This window comes from Mastigoproctus giganteus, chromosome 3, assembly GCF_048544385.1.
Source record: "Mastigoproctus giganteus isolate SK-2022 chromosome 3, ASM4854438v1, whole genome shotgun sequence".
NCBI classification, from domain to species: Eukaryota; Metazoa; Arthropoda; class Arachnida; order Uropygi; family Thelyphonidae; genus Mastigoproctus; species Mastigoproctus giganteus.
Window position 1 is genome coordinate 78,028,240 of NC_143577.1, and position 26,256 is coordinate 78,054,495.

General features: G+C 38.5%; 1 protein-coding gene across 2 annotated transcripts in view; it reads left to right on the forward strand.

The window, feature by feature from the left end:
- Pdp1 (PAR bZIP family member Pdp1) overlaps positions 1 to 26,256 on the forward strand; it is a 114,232-nt gene that overhangs the window by 30,701 nt on the left and 57,275 nt on the right. For both annotated transcript variants that reach the window (XM_090370572.1, XM_090370571.1), the window contains exon 2: positions 18,605 to 18,871. In XM_090370572.1, coding sequence (XP_090226698.1) covers positions 18,605 to 18,871 — 267 coding nt within the window. The remainder of the gene's footprint in view (positions 1 to 18,604; positions 18,872 to 26,256) is intronic.

Here is a 26,256-nt window from a genome sequence, read left to right on the forward strand (position 1 = left end):
GCAGAGTTAACTGACTTTTCATTTGAAATCACTTATTTTGTGCATGATAGCATTATTAGCCAATTGTAATTTTCTATTTCAGACGAAAAAAATTTAAAACTGCTTAGAAATGCTTCTTTTAAAAGTTCACTGTCAAGAAATGTCTTTTGTTGCTGACAAATGAGCTATTTTGATGGATGCACTGTTGACATTTGTGGATATTATTATTATTATTAGCCATATAGTGCGAGGAAGTCTGAGGCTTATGCTGCACCATCTAAAACAAAAAAAAATTCCCTGAGAGAGAGAGAGAGAGTCTCAGAAGTAGAAGGGAATCACGAAGAAAGAGAAGAATGATGATATCCAGCTCAGGACCCTGGGTTTGCCAAGCCCATACTCATCAGATGTGAGCCCCTGTGGTGATATGTTAACAGATTTAGTGAAGATTGATATGTGTAGTGCCAATTTAGATTTTCACTCATTTACTTTATTCTTTCTCAGTACTAAATTTTGGAGGGTATCAAAAAAAAACAAACAAACTGATTTGTCTTTTACCAAAATGACTTGGTATTATGTTTTTTTGCAATTGCAGTCTTAGTTGCATATAAAGTATTTCCTAGAATGTGATTATTATGTTTTTTTGTAGTTGCAATACTAGTTGCATAACATGCAAAGACATTTTCCTTTCATATCAGTGAAGTAGTATTCTTTTTCTCACTCGGTGAATTTAAGTCTGTTGTTTCTTACTGTGCTTGCTCAGTGGTGACTAGCAAATTGTCATAAATTGCATAAAATTGTTAATTTACATCTTTACAATAGATAACAGTTGAAGGGTTATTTGAATCTGGGAAGAAGGGGATAGGGAATATCAAGACATACAAATTAAAGTTTGATTTGGATATACAGGTGGGCCTCGATTAACGCGATTAATTCGTCCCGCGAGCGCATCGCGCAAAACGGAAACGCATTAATCGAATATCATAACCAATAGGAAAAATTATAATTGGTACTTGACCTTCTGGAATGTCCATAAAGAATTTTAAATAATTTTAAATAATACCTTTTAAATAACTTTTTAACTGCATGCCATGTAAAAGATAATAAAAATTATAGAATTAAATGTTTATTGTTCAAAATATATAATGGAGAAACTAACTATTTGCTACAGAAATATTTGAACACAGTCGTTTGAACAGTTTTGGCTTTCGTTTTTTCATCATACAATTTCCGATAGCAGACAACAAGCTTCTCTAGGCCCTGGCGAAATAACATGCTTCTTTCGATGTTAGGATCAACATCCATTACCTTTTGTTTAAGGTTCTCTGTGATACGAAAGATTTTGCCTAGTTCTTTTACCGTTATCTCCTTTGAGGTAACATTTTCATCTGGCTCACACTCTTTTTCTTCAGCTTCTTCGTGCGCACGCTGTTGTTCTATTTGAAGGAGATCATTGTCACTTAGCTGTTCTAAATGCGAATTCAGTGATTCTCGAACGTTAGCCTCATCCAAGCCTTTGAAACCAAGTTCATTACCAATATTAGTTGTCCTCAATAACTTTTTGAACTGCATCTTTGAAGCAAGTAAAATCGTTTGCGCGGGGTAAAAGATGCTTCCAAACTGCTCTCATATTGCTGGCTGTCACTTCTTCCCATGCTGCATGAATGTTTTCAATGGCCAATCGTATGTTATATTTTTTCCAAAATTCTGGTACAGAAATTGCATTATCTCCTGTTATAGCTTCAAGTGCCTGTGCAAAGGTTCTGCGGAGATAGTAAGCCTTGAAAGTTGCAATCGTCCCCTGGTCCATGGGTTGCAATAACGAAGTCGTATTCGCCGGTAAAAAAACAACTTTCACATTTTCATTTAAGTCACCAAGTGCAGAAGGATGTGCAGGTGCATTATCTAAAAGCAACAGAGCTTTAAAAGTAAGATTATTTTTCTTGCAATAGGCTTCAACTGTTGGACAGAAATAAGACGTAAACCAGTCTTCAAATAGGGCTTTGGTCATCCATGCTTTTTTATTTGAACGAAAAATGACTGGAAGAGTGCGATGGCTGTATCCTTTTAAAGCCCTAGGATTTTGTGCACTGTACACAAGCATGGGTTTCAATTTAAAATCACCTTCAGCGTTACCTCCTAATAAAAGTGTTAGTCGATCTTTTGAGACTTTATACCCAGGTTGTGATGCTTCATTTGCAGCCAAATAAGTTTTAGTTGGCATCCGTTTCCAAAATACGCCCGTTTTGTCTACATTAAATATTTGCCGATTGTCGTATTCAGTATCCTGAATGATTTTTTGCAATTCTGCAGGAAATTTGGCTGCAGCATCTTCATCAGCACTAGCAGCTTCCCCTGTTACTTTAACATTATGCAGTCGTGCTCGATTTTTGAAACGTCCAAACCACCCTGAACTAGCAACAAACATTTCAGTCTCCCCTTGATATTTTGTTTCTTTGAGCTTAGTAAAAAGGTTAATAGCTTTGCTCTGAATATTGTCCTTAGATAATGGAATTCTTTTTTGATTGCAATCTTCTATCCAAATTGATAAAAGACTTTCCATTTCAATCATTATTAGAGTTCTGTTTCTGGTATTTTGTAAGACAAAAGAAGATGATGAAACTTTACCTTTCTCTTTATATTCGTTCTTACGGCTCAAGATAGGTCGTATGGTAGACTCACTGTATCCTAGATCTCTTACGATTTTCGCATGGTTTGCACCACGTTCATGTTTTTTAATAACTTCAAGTTTATCAGCTAAAGTAATAACTTTTCGCTTTTTTTTATTACAATCACGTTGTTTTTCACTGTTTCTTTTATCCATAATTAACAAGGGTAGAAAATTAGAATTTTTAAATACGTCTGCACGTGACTTTATTAGGTGGAGACAAACAAGTAACACGTCTACTTAGTTGATGGAACACACTGAGGCGGGAAGCGGACAAACGCTTGTTTATTGGCAGTCAGACATTTAGTGCGCGATTCGAATCTTTTTCAACTATCAGAAATAAAAGATCGCGTTAACTGGAAATTTGAATCGCGTAAAGTAAAAAGTGGTATCATTTTTTCCAATCGCGGTAACTGAAAACCGTGTTAATCGAACTCGCGTTAAGCGAGGCCTGCCTGTATATGGATAGAACTGCGACATCACGAGGAAGCTTCACCATTGAATAAGAGCTACCACATCAATATGGTTGCAACAGGTTTGGCAGATCGGCAACTTAAATTTATTGCCTTCAATAGAAAAAGAAGCTTCAAACCTAACTAACTCGGACATGGTGGTATCTGCAACCAACAAGATCAGCTGATGACGACGTATATTAAACTAGCCACACTCAGTATTATGGCATTGCCAGGAAAAATTGAGGAGTGTGTGGGCATCTTAAAGGACAGAAAATAAACATACTTGGATTGAGTGAATCAAAATGGAAAGGAAATGGGTGTACAGAGTTATGAGGAGGCTATTACCTATATTGGTCTGGGGGTGATGTAGGAAGGAAGGGTGTAGCCATCAATTATAGACCACAGGATTAAGGAAAGGCTACTGGAGGTGAATAATATCAGCAACAGACTCATGTCAATTAAACTGCAAATGAATGACAGCGAAACATTGAAGATAGTACAACGTTACACACCGCAAACCAGTTGTGAAGAAATGGAGAAGCTGGAGTTTGAGGACAAGCTCGAAGAGAACATCACAGGTGGAGATATTGTCATCATGGGTGACCTGAATGCAAAAGTTAAAATGGAGAGACAAGGACTAGAATACATTATGGATCTGCATGGTTGGGGACCTAGGAATGATGATGGTGACAGGCTGTTGGATTTCTGTTGATGGAACAGCTTGGTCATAGGAAACACCTGGTTCAAGAAGAGAAAGAGTCACAAAGTGATAAGATATGGTTGGGATGGTCAACAGGAATCCCTCCTTGACTATTACTTATGAATAAAGAGCGTCACAGAAGACTAGTGGACATCAAGGTCATTTCTAGTGTCTCCTTGGGTAGTGATCACAGGTTAGTTGTTGGAGTTTTAAGATTCCCTAAATTGAAGAAGATCAAAATAACAAGAGAGAGAGAGAACTGAGTAAGGGTGTGGAAATTGAAAGAAGAGGGAAAAGGGGGCGATGTTCAGAGAAGAGTTCAGGAAGGTTGTACCTAAGACAATGGTGAACAGCATGGAATTAGAATGGAAAGCATTCAAAGACTATAGTAGGACTGACAGAGCAGATTTGTGGAAGGACAAACAATAGAGGGAGATGGAAAGAAACCCCATGAAAGTTACCTATCATCTATTGTAATGATAGGATGAGAGAGGCTGTGAAAATCAAGAATAATGCATTCAGGACCTACTTTCAAAACAGAAATGATGAGAATAAAGAGATATGAAACTGTGAAGAGAGAGGCTAAGAGGATAGTTAACAAGGAGAGAAGACTGTGGTTGGAAGAATGGAGTGAAACCCTATGACAAGATATCGACGGTAATAAAATAAAAAGATGCTGTATGGTATGATGAGGAATAGAAGAAGAGATGGTGAACAGAGCAAATACTTGATGGATGAGAATGAGAACCTAATAACCAAGGATGAAGAGATAAGAGAAACATGGAAGAAGTATTTTGAAATGTGCAGGACAGCCAGCAAAAGGGACAAAGACAGGTTGATCGTAGAAGAGGGGATGGAAGAGAAGATACGGAGAGAGCAGCAGACTTGACTTGGAATAATGTAGAAGGTAGGCATGGAAATACATCAAGACAGGTAAGTCTGCTGGTATGGATGAGATAAATGGAGAGAGATGTTGAAGGCTACAGGCAAGGCAGGAATAGTGTGGACATACAGACTGTTCCGTAAGATCTGGGATGAGAGACAGGTGCCGAAGGACTGGAAAGGTTTGATCATCCCATTGTTCAAGAAGGGGAACAGGAAAAAGTGTTCCAATTATAGAGGTATTACACTGACATCACATGTGAGTAAGCTGTATGAGAGAGTGTTAGAACGGAAGATAAGAGGAATGCTTGAAAATAGGATGGCTGAGGAACAAGTATGGCTTTAGGCCTGGCAGATCAATGGTGGATCTAATTTTCTGCATCAGGCAACTGATGGAAAAGTGTTATGAACACAAAGAATTATGGATGGCATTTTTGGATATAAAGAAAGTGTTTTATGCCATAAAGAGAGAGAAAGTGTGGGAGGTTTTGCAAAACTTGGGGATAGAGGAATCTTGTGAAGAGAATTGAGAATGTGTATCAATACAGTGAGCAAAGTAAGAACAGTGGTGGGGGTTGATGGAGAGCTTCGAAATAATATCAGGATTGAGGCAAGGAGGCATCCTATCACCACTATTATTCATAGCTGCCATGAATGATGTGCAATGTAGAGTGGTGGAACAACTTGAACAAGACCAGATGAAAGTCACTCTTCGCAGATGACCTCTGCATATGGGGAGAGAGCAGGGAACAAGTGCAATGGCAAGTTGATATATGGGCTAGTATGACCAATGAATTTGGACTGATTTTCAGTCAGGAGAAGAGGAAAGTAATGGTTCTTAAGAGGAGTGGTGAGCTTGATGGATACATTACAATGGAAGGGAAAGAGCTAAAAATGGTTAACTTCAAGTATCTAGGAAGTATCATTACAAAGACTGGAGTGATAGACAAAGAAATAAGTAGAAGGATATAAGCGGGTGGGAATTTCTATAGGCAGACGAGATCTGATCTGGAACTGGAACATACCACTGAAGTGTAAGAAGGCTATGTATTACGCACCAATTCTGATATATGCATCTGAAACTTGGACTGTGAGGAAAAAGGATGAAAGCAGAATTCAGGGGGCAGAAATGAGATTTGTGAGGAGCATAGCCAGAAAAACAAGATGCGACAAAATCAGCAGTGATGTGATTAGGGAGAGACTTCAGGTTGAAAATCTCCAGAATAGGATTGAAAGGTCCTGTTTGAAATGGTTTGGACATATCAGGAGGATGAATGAGAGGCATTTGCCAAGAAGAATGTTTGATTTACAATTAAGGGACAAAAGACCAAGAATGAGATGCCAAGACATGATAAAGACCGATGTCATTAAGAGGAGGAAACTGGAGTGAAATCAGTGACAGAGAGAAGTACATGGACAGGGCATGGTGGTGAGGCTTCATATGTCGACCCATGGGGTAGCGGAACGATGACAGATGATGATGTTTCTTACTGGATGCTGCTTATTACTGGATCCAGTATGAGACAACAGACTTACAAATTATATTTTTCCATACAGAAAATTCAAGCACAAATTATTTCAAGACTGGTATTGAAGAACATTTTTATTGATCTATCTGCAAATAAACATTTACAAATAAAATATCAAATGCAGTACTTATGGAGATTCGCAGTGAGAAGCAGCAGTATTAATCAGTATATAAAATGGAGATACAGATTAGCATTTGTGCTTTCTTGTTGCAATTCACTGCTATTAAATGAATACTAAAAGCAGACTTTCTTGTTGGCTATAATGGTGAATGTGTGTACAATGGATCAGCTTCTAGTTCCTTCATTCTTTTTGGTTATTTCATTTGGATGCTTGTGTTCGATACAGGAATATTTAGATGGACACACAACCTTTTATTGGTGGCCACTGCACTGGGAACCAGTAACATACAATAATTACTTAATATTATTAATTTGGAAGAAATATTCCAGAGTGTTGTTAAAAGTTTTCTACATACTGATATTTAAAAGTCAGCAGGTATGCATCACAACTTTTGACTGAATTTTTCTCCATTGTGACTACAGATCAAATGATTTTATTGCTAATGATGTAAGAGATCCCTTGCAGATAGATAGGATCTCACCCATTATTGCCAACTGTTGAACATTATTTTAATGGACAACATGAAAAAATTTACAGGCAACCAAACTTTTTTCAAGACACATTTTTGCATAATATGAAATAGCTCAAAGTGGTATAATGGATTATAAATCCATAAAGGTTAACTGCAAAGATGTCTCTTCCCCCTTCACCACCAAGAATAATTTTTTTTTCGTTTGAGCAACTGTACTGAAGGTCTTAGTTCCCAGAAACCTAGATTTTCAGAGATTTTTCTCAGTGTTTTCTCAGTCCAAAGGGGAAGTCATTGAAAAAAAAAAAATAAATAAATAAAATAAAAATACATATATAGATTGTCTACCCAAAATACTTGGGTGAAAATAGTGGGGATGTATGGGAGGGGGTCTCAGTCATGTGCATTGAGTCCAAATGTTGGAGTATGCTCAATTAAACAAGTTTATCACATCTCTTTCATATCACATTGTTTCATATTTGTTGATTTGTGTAATTAAAAGGAAGGGTCCAATCCTTTCAAATATGTCTGAACAAAAATGCAAAAGATGAGTATTATTAGTAGTGGCAAATAATGCAAGGAAACAAGCTTATATTAAAGCATCAGGCAAAACAAAACAAAACAATACCCACTTCATCTATCCTCCTTCAACATAATAATGTCTAATGCTTTCTTAAATTTATTCAAACTATCTACTTCTAAACACCAGATGGAAGTTTCTTCCACCAATCAGTTACTCTTGTACTGAAAACAAGTTTCCACACATATGTTCTGCAGCCATCCTGTTTCAGTTCATGTCCCCTTACGTGTTGTCTGAGAAAGAGTAAAGATGCCACTAGTATTTAGTTTACCCAAACCATTTAAACTTTTAAACACTTTGATTAGGTCTCTTCAGGGTGAATTATGGCCTTGTTGCCCATTTGCCATAAAGCCTACAAACAAACAAGTCTCCTTGCAGGTACTTAGTTTCCAAGTGCTGCAATTTGCAGAGCTGAAGTCTCTTGTTAAGAGTACCCTTCTTTATCATTAACTAATCTGGTTGCTCTTGTTTGCATCTGTTCCAAGAGATCCACATCATTCTTAAAGTTTGGCCTAACCATTGCTTTATACAGTGGGATAATCACTCCCTTGTCCCTGCTGGAAAAATTCTTATATATCATTGATAGAACTGCATGAGCAGTCATATCATGTCAGACTGTGCAATTACCCCTAGGTCTTTCATTCTCCACTGTTGTGAATGTGGTACTACCCAAATTGTATGTTATTTTGAAGTTACTGTTGCCCATATGTAGTACTTTGCATTTATTAATGTTAAACCTGAATTGCCACTTCTCAACCCATCTGCCTAATTTTTCTAGACCTTATTAGCTTTAGTAGAGGCATATGATGAAAGAAAGCAAGCTTATATAACATCAGCCAAAAAAAAAAAAAAAAAACCACCCTTCCCATTTCATCCAACCATTCACCCCAAATGTTTGTTTAGTTCTGCTTTGAACTTATTTAAGTTGCTGACCTCCACTACAACAGATGAAAGTGTGTTCCAACAACAGCCACCCACTGGCTAAAGGCAAATTTCTGCACATCTTTTTTTTTTTATGTAAACCCCAAACACGAGAGGTATTAGAACCTATAGTACTTAGTACCGTGCTTGGGTTGGAGGTTGAGAAGACGAAAGAAGATATTTGTTGACATTGCACTTGAACTTCTGTAGATTCTAATTTTCAGGAAATACGTATGAAGGAAGGTTGTTCCAGAAAATGGCAGTTGAATGAATAAATGAGGAAGATGAAAAGTTGGTTCTGTGGGTTTGAAGTTGGACAGTAAATGGATGTTGGCTGGTGGCGGCACGTGTTCGGACTGTTTTGAAAGAGAGAGCGGGAATTATAGAAGCCAATTCAGGAGAACAGTGCCCATGGAAGTATCTGTAGAAGAGGCATGCAGCAGAAACAGTACGTCTATGAGAAAGCGAGTGGAGAGACTCTGTTAGAGATGAATCATTAATTAACCTAACTGCCCTCTTCTGAATGGAAACAAGAAGCCTGAGAGAGGTTTAGGGGGCACCACCCCAGATATGGGAACAATATTCCATGGCAGGGCGGATTTGCGATTTATACAGAGTGAGCAGCTGTTTGGAAGAAAAGTAACACCGAGAGCAAAAGAGAAAACCAAGTTTTTTAGATGCAGAGGAAGCAATATTTGTAATGTGCTTGTCCCAAGAGAGATTAGAAGTCAGAGTAATACCCAAAAGAGATATATCATTTTGCCTGGAAATCGGAATGTCACCAAAGATAAGCATAGGAGCAGAAGAATCCTTTTTGCGAGATATAAGACAAGACTGAGTTTTAGAAGGGTTGAAATCAACTAAGTTGTCTTTGCTCCACTGGAGAATTACCTGAAGATCGGAATTTAAGAAATTGGTAGCAGATTTTCGAGAAGTTGAAGCTGATTGAGCAGGACAAAGTTTCTCAAAATGGAAAGTGGAATGCAACCAATTACTAAAAACAGTCGGCAAACCATAAGATGGAAGCTTGTTTAGAAGACCTTTATGCCAAACACGATCAAAAGCCTTTGAGATGTCAAGAGCAACTAGTTGTGTTTCACCGAACCTTTCCATTGAATTAGTCCATAAATGGGTAACATAAGCCAGAATATCACCAGTGGATCGACACTGACGGAATCCATACTGGCGATCGTTGATCAGACGGAAGGTTTCTAGGTAGTTTAAGAGTTGGCAGTTAATTGATTTCTCCATTACTTTAGAATGAGTAGAAGAAATTTCAATGGGACGATAATTGGATGGGAGGGATTTGTCACCCTTTTTAGGAACTGGCTGGATATGAGCAAATTTCCAAGCAGAAGGAAAAACACCTTTGGAATAAGAAAGTGAAAAAAGGCAGCAAAAATAGGAGTAAGTTCAGGAGCACAGGTTTTGAGAAAAAGTGGAGAAATACCATCAGGACCTGGACCTTTCTTAGCATCAAGATTCATCAAAATCCTTCTGACGGAAGACCACAGGAGGCATTGAATGGAGCGTGTTGGGAATGGTGGGAGGTGTTTTACCAAGATCATTAATACATGAGCTGGAAGAAAAATGGGATGCTAGCAGTTCAGCTTTATCCTTGGCTGAAGTGACAACAGAACCATCTGGTTTGGACAGAGGTGAGAGCAGAGATGGGCAAACGTTGCGGCCAATAGCTTTGGCAAGAGACCAGAATGTTCGGCTACCATTAGTGCAAGAAGCAAGTTTTCTACTCTTAGCCTGTTCAAACTCTAGTTTGGACTGATTAATAACTGCTTTACAATTGTTGCGGGCTTTGGTGTAAGCAGAAAATGAAACTGAAGAATTAGAAACAAGCCAATTAAGATATGCAACATTCTTCTTTTGAATAGCCTTAGCACATTTATTGGAAAACCAAGGTTTAGATAAAGGACGAGATTTTAAAGTGGAGTGTGGGATAAAGGATTCCATTCCTGCAAGAATAATTCCACTGACACGATCTGAGCAAACGTTGACATCAGAAGTTTTGAAACAGTAATCCGACCAAGGAAAAGAAGAAAAGAAGTCTCGCAGGTCATCCCATTTTGCATTCTTGTAATGCCAAACAAAAGGTTGGGAATAGCCATGAGATAAAGGTTCCATTGGAGAAGAGACAATCACCAAGTTGTGATCTGAAGTGCCTAAAGAACCTCTCACTTCGACTGTGTACTTAGAAGGGTTGTTAGTGAGAAAAAGATCAAGCGTCTTGGCTGTATGATTAGGATTGTCCGGTATTCTTGTAGGTAAATGAACAATCTGTGCTAGATCATTAGTAATTGCAAAAGCCTCAGCATCTCGACTTGCTGGGTCGGTGCGACTAGAAAATGGAAGCCAGCTGGAGTTGTGAACATTAAAATCACCAAGGAAAATTACCTCACTATTAGAAAAGTTGGACTGGAGAAAGTCAAGTTGCAAAGAGAGGAAGTCAAAGAGCTCCAAGTGATTAGCGGAGTTGGGAGAACAGTAGAGACAACAGATGAATTTGACACAACGAGGTAGAGAGATTTTAAGCCAGAGAAGATCAAAGAGAGGAGATTCCAAATTGCCAAGTCTCTGACAGGGAATATCAGAACGGACATATGCACAAGTACCACCTTTGAGGCGAAAGGAATCATAAAGCGAATAATTTGGGCATCTGAGATGAGCAGTAGTTGAATGAACCGATAACTGAGATTCTGTCAGAAAAAGTACATGGGGTTTGGCAGACTGCAAGTGGAAATGGACATCGTTGAGATTAGAATTGAGACCACGTATATTTGTAAAATGAATTAGGAAGTGCTTGGGAGATTTAGATCTCTTCGCAAATAAGCTTGCTCTATTAGTTTGACAATTCATGTTGTATTCAATATTAAGAAAAAAGTGGGTGGGACATGCTGTATGAAGTAATGAAATTTTTGGATATGGCGTACACGTGGTAAGAATATACCCAGATCCTTGATATAACGTGGCCTCGACAATGCTCCCCGCATACACACTACTCAGACTCCCTCCAGTCACTATCTGGCAGAGTAGAGGTAGCAAGATTATACACTAGCTGATTCGGAAGCCTCCTAGAGAGTTACCAATAGGTTCGGTCCGGCGTACTAACTAGCGGCCAGCTTGCGAACACCGTTTTGGAGTTGTACCCTCGAAATGTAAGGAATATTGGATCTAGCCACGGCATTCATCATAACCTCAAAAGTCATCAATCATACTGCATGATGGAAGAGATAGGGAAGGGTTGACCGGAACTTAGCTCTAGAGACTAAACATGGGTTCTACCACTTCAAGCCTCCAATAAGCAAAGTGGTGGTATTTCACCGGTTGATGAGAGTCATCTACCACCTAGTACTGCCTGGTAACATAGAGGGGCGGCGTTCCTCCATGTGGTGTGGGCACCACACCTCGACCCCTGCTTACGTTGGTTCACACCTGGGTGGTCACCCACCATGTACTTGTGCATGGAGGTTATACACAGGATTACTAACAGTCCCACCATCGTGAAGGTGCAAGCAGAGGATTTGGCTGTCACAGACCGTCCGGACTTCGCCGAAATTGGGTCCACTTGACTTGAGTGTCACCCGAATATCAGTTCCATCAGCGTTTTAGACTCCCAGGTAGCAAGTACAGCTTGTCTGGCATATCTGAGAGAATGTCTGTGACAATGTCAAGGACCGATTTCTACAATTGTCTTTCCTCAATTTGAATTTATGCCCCCTCAGGTGAGTAATCTGAGCAATAGGAAAAATCCCATTAGCATTGAGCTTGCTCAATCCATTCAAGGACTTATACACCTCAATTAGATCACCTCACAGTTGCCTAGTCTCCAGAAGCTGCAGTTTGCAGAACTTAAGCCTTTCTTGGTAACACCAACCCTTTGTTCCACTCACCAATCTCATGCCCTTCTCTGTACTTGTTCCAGCAGCTCTACATCTTTCCTAAAATGAGGCCTACAGACCAGTATACAGTACGCAAGATGTGGCCTGACCATTGCCTTATATAAGGTGACAATCACCCCCTTATACCTGCTAGCAAAATTCCTGTATATCATTGATAAGACACCATGAGCTACTCACACAGAATTTTTGCACTACTCAGAAAACTTCATATCTGACTGCACAATTACCCCCAGGTCCTTTTCATTCTCCACCAACCTGAGTGTAGTACCACCCAGTTGGTACGTTAATCTTGGGTTACTGCTATCCATATACAGTACTTTACATTTGTCAATGTTAAACTTCAGTTGAAACCTCTCAGTCCATCAGGCGCCTCCGTAGCCAGGTGGGAAGGAGCAGCAGTGCGTAGCATACGCTTCTTGATTAGACCGGGGTTCGAGCCCGTCACCACCAAATACGGAGGATGCGGAAAGGTCAGGGAATGACCACCGCATATTCCCGGAGCAATATGGCCTTAGTTACTAATGCTCCTAAAAAACCAAATAACAAAACAAACAAAACATCTCAGTCCATCTGCTCAACTTTTCTGGATCTTGTTGCAGTAGCATACTATGATTACTGTCATTGACAACCCTGCCAACATCTGTATCATCTGCAAACTTGAACATTAAATCTGATATACCTTCATGAATATCATTGATAAATATATAAAAAAACAATGGGCCCAACACCAAAACTTGGGGGACTCCACTAATGACATTAGTCCATGAAGAGCAGTATCCATTTATTACCATTCTGTCTTCTCCCACTCAACCATCCTTTTATCCATTGTAGCAACTTGCCTTTAATGCCATACTGCTCCAGTTTGTACAGTAGTCTTCCACGTGCCACAGTATCAAAAACTTTCCTAAAATCCAAGTATATGATATCAAAATTATTCTTTCCATCCAGTTCTTTTGTGACCACATCATAGTATCCAATCAAATTTGTCAAAGACTCCCCTTAACAAACCCATGCTGTGTCTGAACTATAACAGCATCCTTGCCCAGATGATCGTGCATCGCTTCCTCAACCAGTGACTCCATTATTTTCCTTGGAGCAGAAGTTAGACTAACAGGTCTGTAATTACTCCCGTCACCCTTTGATCCCCCCCCCCTTTGTGAATTGGAGACACTTTTGCGCATCTCCGATCCACGGGACCTCCCCTGAGTCCAAGGAAACTTTCATAATTATGGCTAAGCGTTTGCTTACTTCCTTTGCTGCCTCCTTAATATAACTGGATAGATCCCATCCACCCCAGGTGCCATCCTTATGTTTAACTTCAACAATTTCTCCTCCATTTTGCTCTCAGTTATTACAAAATCACTTAGCTCCCTGTTAGAGTTTGATAAACTTATGGCATTACTCTCCTTGAATAATTCCTCATGTGTGAATGTAGATGCAAAATACTTATTCAGTTTATCAGCTACCTGAGCATTATCATCTATAGTCAAACCATCGATGCTAAGCGGACAAATCTATTCATCCCCCTTCTAGAGTTTACATAAGTAAAGAACTCTTTGCTGTTTTTCTTTGCATCCTTTGCCAAAGATTTCTCGTAATCTGCCTTCACCTGCCTAACATCTTTTGTGGCTTGATTACAGACTAGCTTATATCTGCCCTAGGCTTCTGTGTCAACTGATAATTTTTATGCATTCCATTCTTTTCTTCTCTACCACAAGCCTCATTAATTCATCTGACAGAAATTTAGGCCTGAACTTTGAACAGTATTTCTTATTTGGTATGAAAAGTGTAGTACCCTCCAAGATTACGTCCCTGAAGGCTTCCCATTTAGAATTCACCATTGGTAACATCATCAGTTGTTCCCACAGTATAGAATTTAAAAACTCTTTGAGACCACTGTGGTCACCTTTACGAAAGCAAAAACCCTTACCCCTGTTGGTAGTTACATCTTTCATTAAATCCCACATCAGTACACTGTGATCACTGCCACCTAATTGTTCCTTTATCTGCAGATTCTTTAACGCATGAAGAATCACTGCTGATAATCAGATCAATAGTATTACTCCCTCTGGTTGCCTCTCGAACATGTTACTGTAGAAAACAGTCATCCAATAAATCCACAAAAGTCTTGCTAGTGTGCAAGTGACCAACCCACAAGTCCCAGTCAGTATCTGGAAAGTGAAAATCCCCCATTATAAGATATTCTGATTTACTGGCCCAGTCTATTTCTCTGCACAATTATACTCATCAGATTCATTAGGTCTATAACAACACACACTTTCTCTCATTTTCCCTTTCCCAGTGCTTATGTCACACCACACTGACTCAACATTGCATTATCCACCAGTGTCATTTGGATGCACTTCCTTAGATTTTGTGTTTCTTAACTAACAGCATAACCCCTTCTCCCTTCCTGTCCCATCTGTCCTTTACATTGTACTTCCCAAATACAAATTCTGCACTGCTTATATCCGTGTGGCACCATGTCTCTGATATCCCAACAATATCCGCTTTTGATATCTTGATCAGCACTTCAAATTCATGAAGTTTATTTACTATACTCCTAGCATTGGTGTACATGCAAGTATATACACGTATTCTTACTCTTAGTTACCCTAACACGACCCATGTATTTACTTGTTCCATGATGATTCCCAGCATCTCTTGAAATCCCCAGTACCTCACTTTGCAGGCTGCTCCTCATTCCAATAGAAGCAGTGCAAGAATCACTTTTACCTCTGTCTGTGGCTACCGTTAATCTGTTAGTCTGCGAATCCCTTTCCCCCAAGCTAGCAGTTTTCTGACCCACATAACACTGCCTTGGTAGCATCAGCAAATATTCTTGCACCCTTTCTATTTCAGTGTATCACATCCCTATAGAAACAATCTCTCCTGTTAACAAGCACAGACCACGCTGGGAAAAATTCTACCCCATGAGCCTTGCACAATCTCTCCAGGGCTGAACTGATTGACAAGGCTCTCACATACTCCCTACTATCATGTCTGTGCAGAAATGCAGACAATTTAAAATTTAACCCTAACTTCGCAACTTTTTTTTCAACATCATCATCATCAGCCATTTTCAATCCACTGCAGGATGAAGGCCTCTCCAGCAACTTTCCAGTTCCTTCTGTTTTGAGCACTGGCCATCCATTTACTACTCAAAAACTCATGAATTTCATCTATCCATCTCCGCCTTTGTCTTCCAGGTTTTCTTCTAGCTCCTCTTGGGTACCATTCTGTTATTTTCTTAGTCCAACTATTTTTTTTTTTCAACTTTTTTTCAACATTGCCCTGTAACTTGTTAAGTAAATCTGCAGATCTCCTACCCTTAATGTCATTAGTGCCAATGTATATAACAGTATCTCCCTTTGTGCTCTTAAAAGATATCATCTGCTCTACAATGTCATCAACTTGTGCCCCTGACAGACATACCCTGGTCCTATTCCACCTATCCTTTTTTCACAATATATTTCCTGTCTCCCTGACAACTATCTCCTGTGGGATCAGCACATTCTGCCCCGAAGGTTGCCACTATGTTGCGTGATGATCAAGTGCAAGTTCTGGCATTGATATGGGCAGCTGAGAGCTTGATGGGTCCCCCAATTTAAGTTCGACAGCATCTACTCTATCCTTCAAGCTCTCGTAAAGGCCCATAAGAATGCTGAGTTGGTGCCTAACTTTTTCCCACTGCTTAAATTGAACACACTTGACAACATCATGTCATGTCCCAGAAAGATCTGCAAACATTTCACAAGTTGCACATCCCTTTAGGCCGTGATGCGTTTGAGAATCGGCCACTTCGGTTCTCCCTCGAGTCACAGCACTCCCGCTACTTTGTGCACGTCCTTTGCTGCTCTAGTCTGGGGCTCGATTGCCATTTAAATATGATTTAATTAATTAACAATGAAAATTAATCAGGTTAATAAATTTAATTGATTAATTTACTATACTATACTTGATTATACAATACTATACTAAGCTAATGCAGTAATATGCAGCATTCCGCTATATAGTTTTAAATTATACCTTAGCTATCAAATTCGAGATATACATCATCAAGTTATGCTATACTGTAACGATCACAATGTTTATCCTTAGCTAAATACAAAAGATATATGTCCAAAAAGTGATTAAAACCTTCAAAATACTTATTTATTACAATTAAAACCCTTCTATTCTTCTACGCTACCGATTATGCTATGATATTCCAGCCAAAACACCAATACGATAGCGGTAAGAGTAGTAACTTACAAAGTCACTAGCTAAATTTAAAAAAATACACTAATGAATGCTAGTAAGCCTATTTAACCTATTTGTAAAACAAATTAATATGTTAACTAATCAAAAATTGCAGAAGTATGCCTTGACTCCTGTCATTAACAACCCTGTCATTAACTTTGGCAGAGTTGTCATTAACAACTCTGCCAAACTTTTTATCATCTGCAAACTTAGAAATAAGCATAAGATTGAGATGCCTTCATTAATAATAAATTTTGAAAAAAAAAAAAAAACCGTGATGGACTCCGCTAATAACGTTAATCCAAGAAGATCAGTGCCCATTTATAATTGCCCTATCTCTTCTGCCATTCAATCAATTCCTTTATCCATAATAGTAACTTGCTGCTAATACCACACTGCTTCAATTTGTACAGCAGTCTTTCATATGGAACAGTGTCAAAAGCTTTACTGAAATTGAAGTATATCAGAATTATTTGTATCCAGTTCCTTTGTTATTGCATCACAGAAGCTAATCAGCTTAGCCAGACAAGATCTCCCCTTAACAAATCCATGCTGTGATTTTCGTATAGCTGCTTTCCTGTTATGATGATCCAGCATTATTTTTTTAACCATTGACTCCATTATTTTTGCTGGAATAGAAGTCAAGCTTAAAGGTCTGGGATTATTTACTCCACCTTTGTGAATAGGAGACACATTTACATATCTCCAGTCTTTAGGGAATCCAAAGATGCTCTCATAATTTTAGTCAAAGGTTACCTCTTTTTCTGCTTCTTTTAATATAATTGTATAGATTCCATCAGCTTGGTGCTTTGCTTACTTTTAGCTTTAACAATTTCTTTTAAACTTTTTTTTCTGTTATCAAAAAATCATTTATCTCCTACTTATAACTTGGTGTATTTCTGGTATTACCATCCTTAAAAAATGTTTTATGCAAAGTATTCAGTTTGTCAGTAATTTGAGCAGGATCATCAATGGTTATGCCATTCATATATAGCAAGCCAATGGGGTTCATCCTTTCTTTCTAGTTTTAACATAAGGAAATAATTCTTTACTACTTTTCTTTACATTCTTAGCCAAAGGCTTCCCATAATCTGACTTATTCATATTCTTTTAACCCTTGAAAATTTCTTAGCATTATGGCCATTTGCATATTTTTATGGAAATATCCAGTTTTTTCTTTTTATTACAGGTTGTTCATAAATTTAAGTGCTTAACAATCCTAACTCAGTGGACACTGACAGAAAGAAAATTATGGCAGCAAGTTGTAAAAACAAAAAAAAAAAAACAATTTAAAATAATTTGACTACTGTATTGGTTGCACTTTGGCATTCAGTTTGACCTTTGTAAAAAAAAAAAAAAAAAAAAAAAAATTACTGGTCAGAGACACTGGGTGACATTAAAATCACTTTTATTTTAATAAATGTGACTCTATATGGTTTGCTTTTTTTTTTTTTTTTTTTTTTTTTCATTCATTAGATTGAAAATTAAGCTTTGGAAAATTTGAGAAACAGTGTTCCAGAATGAAGATTGACCTTCAGATACCCTCTAAATTGTTTGGAGCAGAATGATATTAACAGCAGTTATATTGAAATTAATTATTTTTTGTTTTTTTAACTTTTCTCATGATCTTTTTGATATTCTAAGATTTTTACCTGCTCCTAGATAATAGAAGGATTTATTAGGATTATTAGTCTTTATTGAAATTATTTTCTTTTAGATGTGGAAGCAGCTAATTTTTATATTTTTAAATTCTGGAACAGTAGGTCTTAATCACGTTCACAGACCAGTATTTGGGATTGTGATGTGATTTTGCCAGTCCACAAACAATAAAAAACAAAACAAAAAAGATAATAAATAAATAAATAATCTACTGTTGATTTTCAAATAAACAGCAAAATCATATTGTTATTAGTTTAGTTATTTAATTGACAGATAATTTTACTTTAACCACTCAGGAGCATTGATCCCAATACTTTTGTTGCAATTTTTACAGTCCATAAGCTGAAACGTTAGGAAATCACTCTGCTAGAAAATATTGGATGCATAAGACTTGATAATTGCCTAAAAATAAATAAATAAATAATTTATATATAGGTTATTGTGTATGTATTTTTTTCAATAAATATATTTATCTTTCTTTCTGCTAGTGAAAAGAACTGAGAAAGATGACAAAGAAGGGGCAGATGAGTATACCATGGATGTATCAGCTGCCTTTTTGGGACCAACTCTCTGGGACAAAACACTTTCTGACTTTAAGTTGGAATATATTGACTTGGATGAACTGCTGGGTGATAATATTCCTAATGAAGAAACACACATGAAAACTGAAGGGGTACAGCATTCCTCTAAATCTACATCTACTTATCATCTGGCATGTCTCCCACTGCCATGTGAACAAAATCATTCACCTTCAGGTATTTTTTTACTGTCTTGATATTGTCATAATAATATCTACCATAATTGTTTTAAGTGTATATTTTGCTTTGGTTTCAAGCGTAAATAAGTATACCCATGTTTTGGATATGTGGTGTTAACCACCAAATATCCAGATACTGTTTAATAAATGATCCGGCAGAAACTTTTACTGTGTTAAGTTAATTTTTTTTTTATGTTTAGTTAATTTGGACATGGAGTCAAGTAATTACATCTACACTGGCAAAACAGTTATGATTCAGTTTTATGTTCTTGATGGGTAATGCATTGCTATGTGAATTGTTATTTTCTTGCACCTTATGACATGATTGATTAAAATAAATAAATAAATAAGATCTTTATTGTACAGTTCACCGGTACACGCAGGTACCATGACCATACAATACCCTTCACGGCACCATGCCAGAGGTTAACAAACGGCAGAGATAATAAAGAAATTGTAAAGATTAATTATAAGCAAATTATATAATAAAAAAAAAAAAAGTACTCATAGCAGATAACATTGACTTGAAAGGAAAACTAATACAAAATAACAAAAATAACAAATTGTGATAACAAAAGCTTTTCCTCAAGTCCAGTTTTCTGAGAGTCTCTTGCCCCGCCATTACGATCTGAGATCAGGTGGTAGTTCTGGAGACCACGTGCAGATCTAGGATGATCCGTCTATACTTTTTATCATCTATGATTTTAAATAAGTCAGCATCCAGGGATTGAACCAGGTGGAGCTTCTGATAAGGCAGGAACCGATCTTTCAAATGTAGTCTCGAAGGAAGAGCAAGAAGCTTGGGAGTGGAGCGGAGACCTGGTTGGGGAATCCGCCAGCACACGGTGTCCCAAACGTTGGGTGCTGAGACTCTCCCGGCAATCATTTTTACGGTGAAGATGAGTCTTCTCTCGTGCATTAATGCTGAAAACCTGGTTAAATTCAGCGCGTTGGCCATCGGTGTTGTGCGCTGCTGTGGTGGGAGATGACACTTCCAGGTTGCCCACTTCAGGAGCCAGTATTCAGCGGCTTTTAATGGTTTAATTGTGGTGTCTGCAGCTGAGCCCCACAACTCTACTCCATACAGTACACTTCCAAAAATCATCATCCTGATGTACATTTTTATCAGGTTGCTGTTGTGAATGTGTAGCAAGTGCTGCTTGGCAACCCACCGTTTCTTGTTGAATTTAGTACAGAGTTCTTCTATATGGTGATGGAATCGTAATTTTCTGTCGAAGATTACACCCAGATCTCTTTGCTTTTCAACGCAGGGGATTGGGACTCCGTCAATCGCAGGCTGAATTATGGTTGGTATGGGTTTAAGAGAGAATACCATGATGGCAGATTTCTCAGGGTTCACTTGCAGGTCAAAATTCTTGAGGTACTGCTGTACTTCTGATAAGGTCTTGTTGATGGTTACTGTGGCGTTTTTGGCTTCATCGGTCAAATTTATTTTTGTGAAGATCTTTAAATCATCTGCATATGATATCATATCTGTTCTATTGTGTATTAGTGGGTAGATGATAGCAGTGAAAAGAATTCCGGACAGGACTCCTCCTTGTGGAACGCCTGCATGTATTTGTCTAGTATACCTTTGTTTTCCTATGTACATTTGGATGATTCTATTCTGAAGAAAGGATGTCAGAAACTTCAATACTGGGCCTGTGATGTGATAGTAATTTCGAAGGAGTTTGAGCAAGGCTGGGATGTGAACACTATCGAACGCAGCTTGTAAATCAAGATATGTGATTGCCATTTCTTCTTTCTCCTCAAATGATCCAAGGATTGCATTAGTAGTCATAATCAGGTTACTAACTGTTGATCTGTTTTGCAACGAATAATGAATTTGCTGGGGCCTGTGCGGGAGAATGTGCGTGGTAAGTGTTTTCAGTACTGTTTTTTCAAGTAATTTCAATAGACACGAGGAACGAGAGATGGGTCTAAAGTGCCTGGCTTCAGTTGGCTGGGAAACTTTTGGGAGTGGCCTAACAGAATATAAATTCCATATTGGAGGGAAAAATTCTCCTTTTAATATGCTATTGAAAATTATTAGGAGCGGATCACTTAGAAATGGGCTCAAACATTTAATGATAAATTGTGGTACTTTGTCGATTCCCGCTGTACCAGTTGCAGGCAACTTATTAATCGCAGATAAAAGGTCTTGTCTTATTAATTGAATGGTTTCAAGTGCATCTCTGGGCACATCATCATCAAACATGGGAATATCACTGGGCTCAAGTTGGTTTTGCTGAACTCGTGCAATAAAGTCCATCCACCTTTCAGGATCAAACTGTGGAGGGAGTTCACAGTATTTCTGTCGGTATGATGGACAGCCCTTATGAAGTGTGGTTTCAATGTGATGTTTTATGGCTTGAGACTTGAGGCGGTTGAAGCTTGCTCGTCCTTTGGAGTACGCAATTCGATCCGGAGCTAGTCCTGTCATTTTCCACTGTTTGTACAGTTCCTGTTTAAGCTTAAAACTGTTACTCAGCTCAGGAGTCCACCATCCTCTCGTACGTTCAGAGATCCTTATTTTCTTTGAAGCTGCATAATTAGAAATTGTGATGAGCCAGCGAGTTAAAAGGTCTAAGGCAAGTTGATTATCACATTGCTCAAGTGCATTCCAAGGAATTGCAGTGGCTGCTTCTAGACATTTAGTAATGTTGAGTAATTTTGGGCTCATTATTATCTTGGTGTGGACCTGAGTCGAGACGTTGTAATTTGGAGTCGGAAAATATAAGTTAATTAAAATTGGCATGTGATCAGATTGAAAAGCTATTTCTGTTGTAGAATCAAGTTCACAATTGCTCGATGATAGCACAAGATCAAGATGGTGATCACCTCTGGTCGGGAGATTATTAATCAGATGGATTCCTAATGGGTGAAGGTTATTTAGCAATCTGGACTGAAGATGAACAAGTTGAGGGGAAAAGTTAGTCTCCACAGATAACATGCCTTGCTGAGTGATGGAGCCCATGAATGAGCCAATTAGTTATCTCGTCGACGGTTTCAGCATCGGGTCCTGGAGGGGTGTATATAACTGCAAAATCAATGCGAGCAGATTTAAATTCGCATGACGCAATTAGCCCTTCGAACTTAGTGGACTGACTTTTATAATTCTTAGTAACAAGTATGTGCGGTGTTTTGTAGAAGAGTCCCACTCCACCTCCCCTTTTGTCTTGTCGGGAGCAGAGAATCACATTATATCCAGCCGACACTGCATATGGAAAATGCTCCTCATTTCGGCCAAGCCAGGTTTCTGTTAAGCAAAGCACATCAAACTTGTGCGAAAGTAGAAGTTCTTCTACAGTTTCAAGCTTGTTACGGATGCTACGGGCATTCTGATAGAATATAGAGATGCTATTATGTCTGGGGATATTCCTTAGTACCCTCTGCGGTCTTTTTCTCTCTTTTTTTAAGGTGTTTCTTTCAGATATCCTAACAGGAATTATTGTGAATTGGCTTCCATTCATGATTTCGGTAGTGAGTCAGCTAGTGGGGTTTACTGGACCCTGAATGTGATCGTGTCTTGATTGGCTGTGCCTCTGAAGTCTGGTGGGGGGCGAAGATTGAAAGTAGGGCCTGATGAGGAGCCCTTGAGGCCAAGTGGATGGCTGACACAGGATTTTATATTGGGTACTGTTGCAGTCTAATCTGAAAGATGAATAAGAAGGCCATTTTGTGGGTAGTTGGTATACATCAACGGATATATTCAAATTATCACTTATGCCATTTTTAACTTGTTCAGAGGTTGTGTGTGGAGCCAATCGTGAGATGAATAGGCTTTTGCGAGTGGGTTGTTGGTCGATGTGTGCTACGTTGCCACTAGTCTTGAGCCAAGTAGTTGGGGCTGTCCCAGTTATATATGATCTTCTCGATCTCTTGTTTCTTCGTGTCTCAGGTACCATCCTTGCCGTTTGGCGCTTTTCCTTCGTTGTGTTTCCTTTGGATACATGAGGGGACGGCACGGCGACAACCTCACCCCACGAGTGGGGGCCAAGGTGAGTTTCTGTAGGAGTTTCCTGACAGTGTCTACTAACAGAATTGGGATGAATGGTATTTGTAATCATGGATCTATCCAAAATTTGATTCGGTGCGTCAAGCTGGTGAGGTGTGCACGTTCGGCCTGCTATAAAGAGAGCTAGGGGATCTACACATGCAGCGTTACTTTCATAAGTTGATACCTCATAGGTTTCTTTTTGATTCCGCATTGGGTTCTTTTTCAGTGCGGAAGTCTGATTGTATGCTGTTACATCATTCTCGTTATGTGTCATCCCATTAGTGAGTATAGAAGAGGTGAATGGGAATCCTGCACCTTGGCCAGGCTTCGAAGTGAAACTATTCATAGTCATGCTCTTAAGTTCTTCAAGTTGGCTCTTCAGATGAGATACTTCCTGCAGGATTTCTAAGTTTTGAGCCCGCAGAAACTGGTTTTCAGTGAAGAGATCAGCGACGCATTCAAAAATTCTTTCCATCTTGTCTAACGTAATCCTTGCATTATCTGTTTGTAGGGCTGTGATAGTTCTCGTGTGTTCAGTGATGATTTCTGTAAGGCTTCTACTAATGAAATCGTTGGTGATTACTTGGTCAGTATTGGCCATCGGGCTTTCAGGCATAATAGTTTTTGTGTTGGAACCATTACAAACAATCTCTGTTCCGTTTTCGTTAGTAACAAGACAGTCAGAAGGTTCGGCAGGCGGTAATGATGTCAGTGATGTGAAATTGTCGAGGTCAGTGTCTAGGATGCTGCTGTCTGCTTTCCGTGGGTTTACAGTTTCATTCTCTCTGTTGATTTCGCTCGTTCTGTTACAAATATCACATGTCCACACCTTTCGCCGTTCTTTATTCAGTTTCCATAACACTGTGGGGGTGCACGGCTTACAAAATCCCCTCTTGCACGAAAGACAGCTCAGAAATACAGCTGATTTCACCACCTTACAGATAGTGCAGTTGAATTGATTATTTGGCATTTTTTCGTTGAGTATTCTCTTTCCACAGCTTTAAGTTCAGTTTCCACAAACTGCGTGATCAAAAATGTTCAACCAAGGGAATGTTCTGTAAAGTTTTCGGCAAGGATTAACTTTACTACCCTTTAGCAGGTTACTCTTGGGAATTAGCGTATTAGGCACACCTTTGACCTTGTTCTTCTAGCATTCAGAAACGGGGTTAGATAGGCTTTGAGCAACTTCTATATACAGTATTGTACTAAGCGATAGTTTCAAATAAAATTAATATAGAAGATTACCTGAAAACAATCATATTCAAAAGACGTGACTATGGGATCTGCGACGATGAGACGAACCATCTGATATAAATTGCTTACTTGCGAGAATAAGAAACACTAATATTGCATGATATAGGGAGAACTTCGTTCAGGGCGACCTTACACTACTCGCACATGCACTCTATATCTTAACTTTAATCGGAGCTCATTCGCAGGCTGCCACACACTATACACGCACGCACTTGCTCCAATTCAAAACTTTATGGACGTATTCCCAGCAATATCCACTAGGCCTAACTGCCAACAATGCGTGTGTGACTACAGCAAAGCGTTAGTAGAATGCTAAGCCTAAAGGGATTAGGTAGATGACTAGAGAGTACAGAGAAGATAACCCTCGTAATAACAAAAATTTCTCACCCACGTAATCCTCTTGCGAAGTTCTTTGAGCTGGCACACTTTTCCGGTGGAAAAAAACACTTTAAACACATTAAAATAACTCAACATTCAGGAGCTCCAGAACACGTGGCTACACTGAATGGCGGCCATATATATCTTGAATATTATTACAAACAAAATATTATACAAATATTTGTATAATATTTGTTTGTAATAATACAAAATATTATTACAAACAATTACAGAAGTGATTACTAAAAATTGATATGCAAAATAGATATATGTATACATTGTAAGCCATATTATATACAGGATGAAACTTAATGTGAGTGGTATTTAGTTTTACTATTTAAGATGTGTGATAACTTATAGTCATACTGGGAAACAGCTGCTAAATAAAGAAGAGAAAGGAATTAGGAATTAATTGTTAAACAGTCTTTATATGTAAGCTTTAGTAATTTAAGCTAATCATACAAGTACATTTATATAACTTTTGGTGCAGTTGAATGAGATGAATAATAGATGAATAATATCTCCAGAAGTATTTAGTTTCTTTCTTGGGGAAGCGCTGGTCCCTCAAGTGATGTTTGGTCATTAGGGCTGTCATACTCAAATTAGAGACAACACTTATCTACATTGGCACACTATGGCCATAGTTGCCAATTTGCCTAATAAATCCCTAAACCAACAACAACAACTTATCTACAATTCAGCCTAAATTGCTTAATATCATTTTATACAAATAGCATCTTAAAAAAGATGAATTTTCTATTTATCTAAAACTTAGGATACCATTGAAATAGCTGTTTCAAGACAGTGGATGGTCTCTGTTATCAAACTTATGCCGACCTGGGAATAATGTATGAAGTTTGAGCAGCTAAGCAGTGTATGGAAGTAAAACTTCCAATTAAACATATTAGATTCCATGGAGTCAGGGAAATTCATAACATTTTTTGTAATATGGACAGGTTGACCAGAATCAGGATGTGTCTGCGGAGCAACAATTAATAATATTACCAGCAGATTGTCAGATTTTAAGAGGGTAAAGAGAGCCTTATTATGCTGTTTTGAGCACACATGAACTGCAAATTTGTTATACAAATATAGAACTGTACTATAGAAATGCTGTGGGATAGTAAAATGTGTGTTTCAATCCTGCCCGGTTATTACCATTTGTCCACAAAGAGCATTGCCCATTGATTACCACTCTGTCTTCTCCCACTCAATCATCCCTTTATCCATAGCAGTAACTTGCCCTTAATACCACACTGCTCCAGTTTGTACAGAAGTCTTTTATATGCAACAGTATCAAAAGCTTTTCTGAAATCACAGTATATGATATCAAAATTATTTTTTGCATCCAGTTCCTTTGTGACCACATCGTAGTATCCACTCAGATTGGTCAAACAAGATTTCCCCTTAACAAACCCATGCTGTGTCTGAAGTATAATTGTAGCCTTGTCTAGATGATCCTGCATTAATTCCTTTACCACAGACTCCATTATTATAGGAGATATGATAGGAGGGATTATATGCTGAAAGCTTGTGGATTAATCCTTGAGTCTGCAAGGCCTGTTGGAAGGAAATTTTTATCAGTATAACCCACACTTGTAGGTAAAAGGAACCCATCTTGATGAGATGGGATACGTTTGAACAGAGGTGGTGCAAGGGATGTTGCCAGTATCACTGAGGATACCATAAGGGTCCAGGGAAACTGCTAGTTGGGGCAGAGGAAGGAGTAATATAGTGTTCATTTATCTGAT